Source organism: Zootoca vivipara, chromosome 15, assembly GCF_965207765.1.
Source record: "Zootoca vivipara chromosome 15, rZooViv2.hap1.1, whole genome shotgun sequence".
Lineage (NCBI taxonomy): Eukaryota > Metazoa > Chordata > Lepidosauria > Squamata > Lacertidae > Zootoca > Zootoca vivipara.
Window position 1 is genome coordinate 8,804,042 of NC_142598.1, and position 12,657 is coordinate 8,816,698.

At 47.0% G+C, this 12,657-nt stretch overlaps 1 protein-coding gene across 3 annotated transcripts in view; it reads left to right on the forward strand.

The window, feature by feature from the left end:
* Positions 1-12,657, forward strand: part of TRIP10 (thyroid hormone receptor interactor 10) — an 80,583-nt gene that overhangs the window by 58,311 nt on the left and 9,615 nt on the right. For 2 of the 3 annotated variants that reach the window (XM_035140377.3, XM_035140378.3), the window contains exons 8-12: positions 921-1,067; positions 2,141-2,344; positions 6,067-6,249; positions 8,687-8,796; positions 11,866-11,998. In XM_035140377.3, coding sequence (XP_034996268.1) covers positions 921-1,067; positions 2,141-2,344; positions 6,067-6,249; positions 8,687-8,796; positions 11,866-11,998 — 777 coding nt within the window. The remainder of the gene's footprint in view (positions 1-920; positions 1,068-2,140; positions 2,345-6,066; positions 6,250-8,686; positions 8,797-11,865; positions 11,999-12,657) is intronic. The other variant, XM_035140379.3, reaches the window with a different exon arrangement.

A 12,657-nucleotide genomic window follows, 5' to 3' on the forward strand; every position in this document is an offset into this window, starting at 1 on the left:
GTGGAAAGATCCCACAACAAAGAAAGCAGGCAGAACCTCCTTTCTGGGGGTAATGGAGGAAGGTGGGAGGGATCTTAACCTTTCCTGACTTCACAAGTGCCATTCCTGGGGTGGGCTTTTAAAAAATAATAATTCCGTGAACATTATTAGGGCTGCCACACAATTGAAGTGTTCAGCTGCAATTATATACATGCCTACCTGAGAGTAAATTCCAAATTGAGCTGAATGGGACTAAAGTCTGAGTAAGGCATGCATGGGATCCTTTTGTTAATTGATTAACCTTTAAAACTTAAAATTTTAAATTTGCGTTTGCTCACTACTAAAACCTCAGTAATAAAGGCCTTTTTGAGATAGCCTGACAGCAAACCATAGCTACCCCTCTTTAAAAGGAAAGGTTGTTTTAAAAGGGTTTCTTACTCATTTCCCACTGCCTCATCAGAAAAACTTTAAAAACATAGCTTAGAAAATAAATAAGGCAGTTTATTGCTTCTTCGATTAAAATTGATCCTTGCCAGTTTGCAGTCTACTGACGACAGCCCTGAAAATGCTAGAAAATGCACCCACACGCTAGTCCTGTCACCTGAAAACTTTTTATCTGGCGACAACTGGGAAGTTGAGCCTGGACGCTACCGCATTAGAACAAACCGAAATGCAGCTATTATAACAGGTGTTTTTTAGATGGCATCGTGCCATTTTAAACTTTGTGCCAGCCTTCCCAGTGCCACATGCCTTGCTGACTGCAAGGAGCAGGTGTGTGATAACCAGACTGGCCTCTTCGTTTTGTGGGTGATGTGGGTTCTGGTAGGACGGCGGTGCTGAGGGGATCCTAGCTCCCCGTGAGGAACCTTCCCTCTCTAATCCTCAAGTTCTGATTGTCCCTTTTGTGTGTGTTTTGCTTCCTTCCTTCCCTCCATTCCTAGAAGCTGCAAGAGATGGACGAGCGACGGACACTGCGCCTCAAGGAAGGCTACTGCGTTTTTTCAGAGACAGAGCAGCAAGTTATGCCCATCATTGGCAAGTGCCTGGAGGGCATGAAAGCAGCAGCAGATGTGGTGGATGAGAAGAACGTAAGTGCCTGCCAGATAAGTTGTAACATTTCTCCCGTGTCCCGCGTAATAGTTGGTGTGCTGTCAAATAACCGCTGTAGTCCATGCATGGGTAATAACAATAATAATTTTTGAAATTTATTTATATCCCGCCCTTCTGGCTGGCTTTCCCCAACCGCTCTGGGCGGCTTACACAATAGATAAAACGTAATAAAGCATCAAACATTAAAAAACTTCCCTAAACAGGGATCCCTTCAGATGTCTTCTAAAAGTTGTATAGTTCATTATCTCCTTGACATCTGAAGGGAGGGTGTTCCACAGGGAGGGCGCCACTACCAAAAAGGCCCTCTACTTGGTTCCCTGTAACTTCACTTCTTGCAGTGAGGGAACCAGCAGAAGACCCTCAGAGCTGGACCTCAGTGTCCGGGCTGAGCGATGGGGATGGAGACGTTCCTTCGGGTATACAGTGGTACCTTGGTTCTCAAACGTCTTGGTACTCAAACAACTTGGAACCCAAACCCTGAAGTAAGTGCTCATTCTGAGTAAAGTAACAAAAGGTTTACTCACATTTCAGTTCACGATATGATCCCTGAAAGGCAGGCTCTACTTAATAGTTATACAAAGAAAGAGTGAGTTTATCTCATTGGGAGACTGAACTCGTGTGCTGCTGGCTGAGAGCCAGCAGACAGCAAAATTGCATTAATAGAACAAAATGACTGCAGGAGAGCAGCATGGCAGCAAAAGATCATCAAGAAAGCAATAACAGACAAGACCAACTGAGAAAATGGCTGCATGGCTCTTTTGTGGAGTCAACCAGAGCAATGCCCGTCTCCCAGGTCACATGCAGGGGGAGGAAGCAGGGATGTCCCCCTGCTTGTGCCTACTCTAGGGAAATAAGGAATGTTGCATTTGACCGTATCAATGGATTACATCCCACAAACTCTGTGTACTCTCAAACTACCACAAAATTTCTGCCATATCCTCCTCTGGTCCTCAGCCCCTGCTCGTTTGTACTGTGTTGGCTCAGCAGCACAACTGGGCTGGAGGTAGTTCAATTCCTCAAGGTCACTCAGAAGGATGTTCTTCTCCTGTAGGATTCCCAGATGCTGATTGAACTGCACAAATCGGGCTTTGAGAGGCCAGGAGACATGGATTTTGAAGACTTCAGCCAACCCATCAATCGTACCTCATCAGACAGCAGCCTTGGCACCCCCCGCGGCACCCTCGATGGTCGCCTGGACCCCCGCCTGCTGGTCAAGAGCAAGGGGAAGCGCTGGCCCTTCAGCAGGAAGAGCAAGGTGAGGACTGGCATGGAGGGCCTGGGACAGCCTGAAAAAGGGTGGCCTGGAAGCAGGGTGGGTAAAAATCAATGATTTTAAAAATAAAAATAAATCAGATTTTAACATTTTAAATTGGATTTTTTAAAATTTAAATTGGATTTTTTAAATTTTAAATTGGATTTTTTAAAATTTAAATTGGATTTTTTTAAAATTTAAATTGGATTTTTTAAAATTTAAATTGGATTTTTAAAACAAAATGTTTTTAGAGGAAGAATCTTTCTAAAGAAAGTTTTCTATTTAAGTTACATTATAGTCCAAAGGCTGTTCATCAGTAAATAAGGATTTGTTTTAAGTTTTTCATGTGTGCTAAAAGTCAGTCTAAGCTTCTTCTTTTTTAAAAAAAAACCAAAATTTGTTTGACCACATCAGTTAAAGTGGATACATATGCTATAATGTTATTGTTTTAGTTAAATAAATTGTTTAAATTATTATTAAGGAAATGATTTTCTCCTTCCAATAAAGTACAGCAGAAAAGTTATCCAAACAACTTATTACACCTCACAATAAACTCATAATTATCTGCCTATGTATTTCTAATAGTGTAAGCAAATCAGTAATTTTTATATAACTGTAAAAACTACTTTGAAAATTTATTATTCCAAAAATGAAACCTTTATCTGGTTGTAAATATTAAGATTATACCAGCAAGAATGAGTCTTTCTGTAAAAAAAAAATATTTAAATCAAGTCTTACTGACTAGTGCTTTAAATTGTGATTTAAATCAATTTTTTTTCAATCAAATCCACCCTGCCAGGAAGTATTGTCCTTCTGCCCTCAACCCATTGGCCCTCAGGCTTGTGGGATTCCCATCGCTACCAGGTTCTGTTCACAGTTCAGGATGTGAAGTGTGATTAAGTAAAATTGGGGGAAGCGGGTAGGGATTGGGGAGAAGAAGGGTGATCACCACAGGGTTCATATCCTGGCTTCCTCTCCAGAGTCCTGGATCTCCTCCCTGCCTCTGCCACTTTGCTCATCTGCTAGACAGCAGCATGACAGGCAAGCTAGCAAATGCCATGGTTTTGCACCTCCTTCCATGTTATTCCATTTTCTGGCTGCCCTCTCCCATCTCCTTTCCAGCTGTTTGTACTAGCCCTTATCAAAGGTTTCTCCTCCAACTTTCTGGGCCTGACCAATGCTTCCCCCAAAGTGGTTTTGTCGCAATAACTAATGGTGGTCGCCTCTGCCGTTGGAAAGTCTTAACTCGGCTACCCCTTCCTTCCCTTTATTCAGCCACTGGCCAGGTCAGCCTCCTGCCCTTCATGTCACCCGGGCTCTCTGCTATGGAAGCCTTGGACCTCTGCCTCTAGGACCTGCTATTCTGACTTCCAGCTGCCCCTGTCGCTCAGAGGAGGGCGTTCCTCTTCCCTACAGTCCCTAGCTGACCCCTGTGTTTGTATTATGGAGATGGTTATGGCATAGGCCCAAGATCTGCTTCAGCAAGCCCTCACATTTCTAGCTAGTTTTCTCCAGAGGCTTCTTTATAACGTGCACAGGCTGTTCTTTCGCAAAAGGCTCATTTTAGCAAGGCCTTCCTTCCTTCCTTCCTTCCTTCCTTCCTTCCTTCCTTCCTTCCTTCCTTCCTTCCTTCCTTCCTTCCTTCCTTCCTTCTCCCACCTGAACAACTTCCTCGGGTGCTGTGAAGGTTCCTTTCTCCTGCTTTCCTCTTAAGCTGCCCTTCATTTCGCTCCCTAACTCTTCTGCTACTAGATCTGGGCTGTGAACTCTCCTCAGCCACATCTGTCCTGTAAATCTCGCAGTGCAGATGTCACAGGAGAGCCAGACTCTGCTGCCTTGGCTCACATCTCTTGCTAGCCTCTCCATTGCCTGCATCCCTTAAAAAAACACAACTCTGTAATTTCTTCCATGTCCTGTGTGCTGCCTTGCTTCTTGCTTCCTGTTTTCTCCTTTCTCACGAGTGTCTTCTAGTTGGAGAGGAAATAAGAGCACTAACTCTGCTGACCTTGGGTCTTTGGTTGTTGGTTGGGCTACAACCCTCCACCCCCTCACCATCAGCTCTGCTGGCTGAGGAAGGTGGGAGCTGTGGTCCAGGATCCAATGTTTCTCTAAGAGAACTTGCCAGGCCCCTTTTTAGCTCATGTGGGACACCCAAAAGATCTTCAGTGAGAGTCCCTACTTCTTTTGCTTCCTGCATCCGGGAGGTGAGAGGCCAAAGGCCCTTCATAATCTCAGTGAAGCCTTATTTTCCTTCCGTCATGCGTCCCACACCAGCTCTGATAGTTCTTGCCTCTCACTCCACCCCCCCCCAACAGTCCTTTGAGATGCTGACTTCTGAGCCAAGTGAGGATGTGCATGCCAAAATCCCAGCAATCCCTTGATAGATAAAAGTCTCTTAGATTCTGGCTTGCTGCCTTTAAGCCCCACTGCCCAGTGCCGATGCTTTTCACAGCATTTGCTTTCTGTGCATATGTAATTCCTTTTTTCCGCCATGGAACCTAAGGCAGTAAGCGGGTTTTTTTCCAGGCGGTCTCTCATCCAGACACTCACCCGCCCAGCTTCAGCAAGTTTCTCTTCCTAGCTTATGCAGGGCTCCCGAGCTGCTTGCAGCTCCCCTGAGGCAAGGTGCAGCCACGCTGGAACGAGATTCCTCTGACTCTTCCAGCTGTTGCAAACCAAGTGCCAATTTTGCGCAGCTCCACAGGAAGCTGCTGTCGGGGTGGGGTGCTCCCCTGGAGCGATCGCATGCTGCTTTCTCAACTCGATGGGCAGCATGGCCTTCAGAGGCGCAGGGAATTTGGGTCCAGCTCCGAGAAATCCCTTGACCCGCCATACGACTTATTCCAAGAGAGACAAAGGTTGTGTGTTTTCATCAGGATGCTCTCGGTAAAGCGAGGCTGCTTCCACCCTGTGATGGGGTAGTCAGCAACACAAAGCAGCATTTCAAGGGAGAAGGGTCCATTGGGAGGAGGGGGTGAGTTGCAGGAGCTCTGAAGGCTTAATTTGAAACAGGGAGAACATGGGGGGTGGGGTGGAAACGGTAGCTCCCTCAAAGTATCCAGTGCTCCTGAATTATCTGGTCTTCAAAAATGGTTTCTACCAATATTGTGCCCCTTCCCTTCGAACCTCATCCTCCCATGGTATTGCAGTTTGGGGCCACCCCTTAAATCATGCGATTGGTGACCAGGAATTTCAGGATTGCTCAGAATATCTAAGGACGCGTTTGAATCAGATGCCTATACAGAAAGCCAGCTTTGCATCTTGGCATGACTCTGCAACTCTTTCCTTTCTTTTTCATACTGTCCGTGGTGCTAAAGTGTAGCTCTACATCTTGTGCTGTTGCCTCCTGCCTCTCTCCCCCCCCCCACTTCCCCATGTATTCTCGGTGGTGGGGTTTTTATTACAGTGCATTCCTGTTATATTGGGCACACTGGATTGCTATTTGTTGTCTTGTCAGGTGGTTGAGGTAGGCAATATAAACAGCGAACTTAGCCATTGCTTCTCAGGGCAAATGGTTTCTAAAAACGTTTGGCCAATGTGTTGCTCTCCATTGTAAGAATGTACCGTATAGATGGAATGTACTGTAATTTCTTTGTTGTTGTGTTTTGGGGGGGTGGTTTTTTTTTTGGTGTGTGTGTGTCTCTGTGTGCCTTTTTATTTTCTTACAGAGTTTTCTCCATTCTTTTGTGTTTCGTTTCTTGTTCACGACCCTTGTCTTTCGCTAGCTTCCACCCCCTCCCCTCTCTCCCTTAAGTTGCCCTTCCTCCTCCACTTCTTCCCCTTCCTCATCTGCCATCAATGGACCTCCATCCCCCAAATTCACCCGTGACCCCCTGTCTTACTGTTTGAACGAGATCAATAAGACAGTCAAACCCCGCATCACGTCCTTCCGCAGCCTCAAACGGGGGGTAAGTGGACAATTCCTCTTTGATAAACCAGCATCACGTGCCTACCAAGTAGAAAACCAGTCATGGTTTTGGTGCTGAGAAGACGCTTTTTAAAAAGCCAGAATCCTAGATCATGGGGCCCTCACCTATTTGTTACAAAGCAGCCACTTGTTTGCCAGTACAATGAATATGGAAAGGAGACATTTCAAATTTGAATATGCAGTCAGTCTATCCATTATCTGTTTTTGGTGCAGCTGGTTATGCTGCTTTCTTGGCCTCAGGTCTGACATATACCTATAAAATGTCTTAAAGACAGATATTGCCCCTCCCTCTTCCATTCTGACCTATAGAGCCTCTGATACATGGAGTCTTGCAAGGGCAATGAGGTCCATTGAGCTCAGATACTAGCACAAGTGACTTCAGGCAATAGCTTAGAGTGTCTGCCTGAGATTTGGGTTATTGACTTTTTAGCTGTGCCTTATTATTATTATTATTATTATTATTATTATTATTATTATTATTATATATTTTATTTGCACAGACCCAAACAAGAACTAGTTTTAGCTCCAATGAACTGGCAGTCGTAGTCCATGCATGAATGTAGTTTCAAAGACTTGCACTTTCCAAACTTACATACCTAAAGCATTCTTATGCACGCTTCCACGAAATCATGCCAAAGCAGTTCACAGTAAAAGTTGGAGGAAGAGAAGGGTTTAGTTGCTGCATTTCTTAGGGGCTGTGGGTTCAGGTCTCAGATAAGGTGGCCTTTACTTGGGAACTTGTTACAAGCTTAGGTGGTGGGAGAAATCGGAAGGCACCCTTCTGCCCAAAGCAAAGCCCATCAGTTCTTATCAATCAATCTGCACAATTCAGGCCACATTTATGCCACAAAAGCAGATGAGCAAGTGTGCTGGAAGACGACGCTTATGGAGCAAATAATTCTGGTGATTTGTGCAGTTGAGTCTAATTACACTCTGTAGGAGGGAGGCAAACACACTCCCTGCCTTGCCTCTGTCACTGCCAAGCAGCCCCAGGGTAGATTGTCTTTTAGCCTTGGTGAGACTCCCGATTGTGGTCCCTTGTTTTAGAAAGTCCTACGGATCATGGAATTGGAAGGGGCTCACAGCCAGCTGTGACAATTCGTAGTTGTCCAACAAGGTCACAGATGCCTTTGCTTGCTTTTCTGACTAGATCTGGTGAGGGTGCCTGTTGCCCCTCTGTTCTGACCCTTACAGCGCACAGTAGAGAACGAAGTGCTGCTGAATTTTCTCCCTTGCTGTGTGCTAAGAAGTCCCCAGTCTGGATCTAACCTTGGCCTTCACTAATTGGTCTTATGCAATCTGTGCAGCACATGCTCAAACTACATGTGTTGCTTAGTGACATGAGGTTTTCCCCTCCCAATTTATTTATTTGCCCTCCAAAGCTGTGTGGTAAGACGGGAGTTTGGAATGGAAGATCATGTAGGTCGGGGAGGTGTTTGCTTATTCCTTTCCACTTTTCCTTTCCCAAGTCACTCCCCAGTCACTTTGACCCCACGGGGGGGGGAGGTACGGGTGTCTAGCTTATGGGTTTGCCATAAGAACTGCTGAAATAATGCTATGAAGTTCTTTGAATGCTCAAAAGCCCTGTTGATTATTTCTAGTAGACCTGCCCTAGTGCCCTATACATAGAGCTGGGTGGGCAAGCAAGATCTGCTTGTGAGGCTTTAGGGCAGGGGTTGGCAATTTTTGTTAGCCACAGCCTAGTCCACTGTCCCTCAGACCTTGTGGCGGGCTGGAGAAGCAGCACCGGGGGGGGGGATCTGGAAGAAGAGGCAAGAGGGGCAAGGAGTCCTCCTCCACACCCCCAGCTGCTGCGCTTACCTTCCCAGGGACTGCCGCTGCCGCCACCGCCGCTGCTGCTTCTCATGGGTGGGCAGAGTGAGCTCATCCGCTCCGCTCTCTGGCCCACAGGAGCCACCAGGGCAGTGGTGGCAGCAATGGAGGGAAGATGAGCAGCGCGAAAGGGCTGGCTCCGGAGGGGGGCTGCTTAAAAAGGCGCTCAGTCAGCTCAGCCCAGCTCCCTTCCTCCTCTAGGCAGGGCAGGGAGAAGCCTTGGAGGAGGAGGCACCGCAGTGTGTGTGGGGGGGGAATGGAATGGCGCAGGAAAAAAATGGCGCAGCCCGAAATAACGGAATCCCCATGCCGATCCACGGACCGTCCGCGGGTCTGATCCTGAAGGCAATTGGGCCTGATCTAACCCGCGGACCTTAGTTTGCTGGGATCATTGCTGCCTGAAAGCTGTCGGTGGTCCTTTCTGTGCTTGGGGCTATGCTAACTGATGTACCCTAACCACAGATGGGCTGGACAGATTAGGTGGACAAGGGAAGGGGCAGGGGTTGGGGTCAGTAGGGCAACGTGCATAGAGGCGCCTTAAGGGCACCACTCCCATTCATGTGTGTGTCTTTTCCTGCTGCCAGACTGTGATCACGGAGGACTTTAGCCACCTGCCTCCAGAACAGAGGAGAAAAAAGCTCCAGCAGAAGATTGAACAAAGGAATCGGGAGCTGCAGAAAGAACTAGATCAGAGGTCAGAAACTGAAAATCACCATCCTCTTCGCTTGTTAGGCTCTTAAGATGGGATTTGTGTGGTCTAAGCAATGCTTAAAATTAGCTCAGCAGGTTTTTTTGTTTTTTGTTTTTAATTGAGATTTCAGAATTGGAATCTTTTCAAAATCTGTAATTAAAACTTGATAGTTAATCCTATATAATAAAGTGCAAGTGTCTCTGCGTCCAGTCCCTGTGTCCCTGTGTCCACGCCACTGCGCAGGTGCCCCACGGACACAGGGATTGGACGCAGAGACTGGACACACACACGCATGCGCTCTCCCCACCAACCCACCTACTGTTTCCCTGCGGCCGCCAACCGCCGCTCCTGGCCGGACTGAGCGTTGGCGGCAGGGTGGGAGGAGAGTGCGCGTGTGTGTGCGTCCAGCAAAGACAGGTCCCGGGGTTCGGAGAAGCGCTGCGCAAGCACTTCTCCAAACCCCGGGATGTCTCCTTCCTGTCGGTGGCTGGGGGAGAGGAAGGAAGGAGGAGAAAGGGCTGCTTTCTCCTCCTTCGTTCCTGTCCCCCTGCCGCCGACAGGAAGGAGACGTCCCGGGAGCACCAGATCGAGGAGTCGGTCTGCAGAGTCAGCGCCCAGCAACGCTGTGCTGGATTGAGGAGGCGATGCTCTGTGCGGCGCTGCTGGGCCGCTTCCTTGATCTGGCGGCCTGCCGGGTCGGCACTGATCAGCACTGCGCGGAGCACCAGATCGAGGAGCCGGTCTGCAGAGTCAGCGCCCAGCAACACCGCACGGAGCATCGCCGTCTCAATCCAGCGCGGCGTTGCTGGGCGCTGACTCTGCAGACCAGCTCCTTGATCCGGTGCTCCGTGCAGCGCTCACATGTGTTCTAGCGCCCGTTTATTTAACGGGCTGAACGACACTAGTAGTTAATAATGGTTTATAATATCCATGAGCAATCTAGCCTTCATTGTTAGCGACACTAGGCTTAGCCCAAGCAGTTTTACGCCCTGTCTTACTGTAGCGCTTAGAATTCAGTCCTCTATATGCCTGCTCAGAAGTAAGCCCCGTTGAGTTCAAAGGGACTTACTCCCAGGTAAATACCTACAGCCTTTAATACAAAAAGGCTACTATCTCATTGATCTTTTCCAAACAGCCAGGCAGGGACCGCTGAGAACATTTGACTTGGTAAAAGGCCAAAAAGTTCATTGCTTGTCGGTTGCTATCTATCATAGGGCAGGAACCGATCCTGGCCTGACTGCATTGGCTGCCCATCAGTTTCCAGGCCCTATTCAGAGTTCTGGTTTTGGCCTACAAAGCTTTAAAAGGCTCAGAGTCTCAAAGACCGCCTCTCCCCATATGAACCTAGCTGGACCCTGAGACCATCAACTGAGACCCTTCTTCGTGTGCCTCCCCCACAGTAAGTCTGGAGGGTGGCAACATGAGAGCAAGGCCTTTTCTGCAGTGGCTCCCCATTTGTGGGATGCACTCCCCCAGGGAGGCTCGCCTAGCTGGGCAAAACATTCCTTTTCTCCCATGCCTTTAGCTGATCAGGCAATCCAAGGCCTTTCAAACTGCCTATTTTTTGTTATTTTGTTACTATCAGTGACTTTTTCCATAGAAAAATAGGTGCCAATACTCACCATGAAGTTGTTACAGTAAGTGCCACACTTTTTAAAAAGAGAGAGGTGTCAGTACTGTGTAGCCTTGAGTAACCCCTAAAAAAGCACTGTTTACTAGGATAAATATTTTTTGTGTTTTTATATAGTAAACCGCCCTTTGATCCTCAGATGTAGGGTGACATAGGAAAAAAAATAATCATAGGGATTTTAGGGTTGTGCAAAATTTATCATTATTTTGCTTTTGTGTAGAAATCCTTGTGTGAAAGGTGGTATCATGGATGCTTTGGGGGAGGGCCTCCTCGGTGGTGGCGCCTGCCCTGTGGAATGCCCTCCCATCAGATGTCAAGGAAATAAACAACTACCTGACTTTTAGAAGACATCTGTTTAGAGATGTTTGATGTTTTCTCGTGTTTTTAATATTCTAAATTAGAAGCCACCCAGAGTGGCTGGGGAAACCCAGCCAGATGGGTGGGGTATAAATATATTATTATTATTATTATTATTATTATTATTATTATTATTATTAGATTCCTGCATTGCAAGGGGTTGGACTGGATGACCCTCGTGGTCCCTTCCAACTCTACAGTTCTACGAAGCATGAAAATTAATGCCGTCATAAATTTGTTTAGTCCTTTACGGTGCTGCAAGATACTGTTGTAGTTTTTGCTGCCATTTGCTGGCTCCGACTCTGGAAATCATTGTTTGAGCTTAAGCTTCCTCTGTAGATTATGCCCTTCATTTCCTTCTGACCTCGCTGCCCTGGTTTGCATGTCATGATAAGCCACGGTCTAGTGTCTTAAACCATTGTTTAATCGTGAGCGTGCCTCTCCCTTGCCATGTGGTCTCTCCCCCTGCCCAGCCCCACCCCAACCACTTGCTGTGCCATCCAAACCCAGGCCATAGTTTGTTTGTTGCAAGCAAACAAAGCCAGAAATGAACCAGGGTTTGTTCTTAGCGTGTTTCCGGCTTACCGCCCATAGTTTCTTTGAAACAAACAAGCCACTGTCTAGAATCAGATGATCCAGATAGTCGCGGTGTGACTTGTTTGTGCCATGCAAACTAGAGGGAAGGGGTGTGCCGTGCAGGGACCCGCTTGCAGGAAAAGGCATGTTCACAGTTTAAACCATGGTCGCTTATCATGATGTGCAAATGAGGACGCTGCCTATATTTAGGATTACAATCATGCATCTGATGGTGGACTCTAGCCCAGGAAACCATAATAGCTGTAATGCATTTGTCTTTGTGGTGCCTCGGAGCTCTAGTATTTTGCAGCAAAAACAGCATGCATAGCTACCCCTCTGGAAAAACGAATGAATCTTTTTGCTTTCGGACGGCACTGAAGGTTAAGAGTACCTGAATGGACTGTCGGGCAATGCAAGGTGCCCAACCCCATGGATTCCTGATTTTATGAACCTGCTTTTTTAGAGTATCTTCACAACACAGAACGTTTTGCCCTCCTCCTTTCTTTCAGGGATGCCTTAAATAAGATGAAGGATGTTTACCAGAAGACGCCGCAGATGGGAGACCCTAATAGTCTTGAGCCAAAGATCTCTGAGACTCTGGGCAACATTGAGAAGTTGCGACTAGAAGTCCAGAAATGTGAAGTAAGGGACTGGCAGGCAAAGTGGGCGGGGGGGGGGGCAACTCTCTTGCACTTTCCAGTGTCCGTACTTGCACGATGATTATATAAATCATCACATGTATGGCTCAGGCACCGCTGACCCGGAGCTGTGTCCCAAATGTTAAGGTTTAGGCGTAATTCTTTTTTAATAAACATTTTTATTAGATTTTCCAATTTTAACATCTGTTTCATTCTCAAATTATACAAATTTCATTTAATCAATTAATCCAAATCTTCTGCCAAATTATACAAATTTAAAATTGACTTCCCATGCTTCAGACTCAGAAAGTTCCCTCCTCCTCTTGTCACTGCTTTCTAGTCGATAATGTCCAGATCTTATCCAATAATCTATTACAGTCCTTTCATCTTCTTTCAAGCCCCTGAGTTTTCTCAGGCAGGCGATGTCATGTTAGAGCCCTGTAACACCTTCAATCTCTTTCCCCACCGGCACACCCGCTCTCCCTCCGGAGTCCGCTTGGCTGCCCCACGCTACCTGGGAAAGGATCTAGCGATGCTCAGGGGCTCTAACGGGGTTACAAAACAGTTCCTTCAAATGGTAAAGCTGCCACCACCCGGGGTCTCCTTAAAGCCACCGGGATCAATAATGCACTCAGCCTGGTAGAGGGCAAAGCAGCCTAGGAC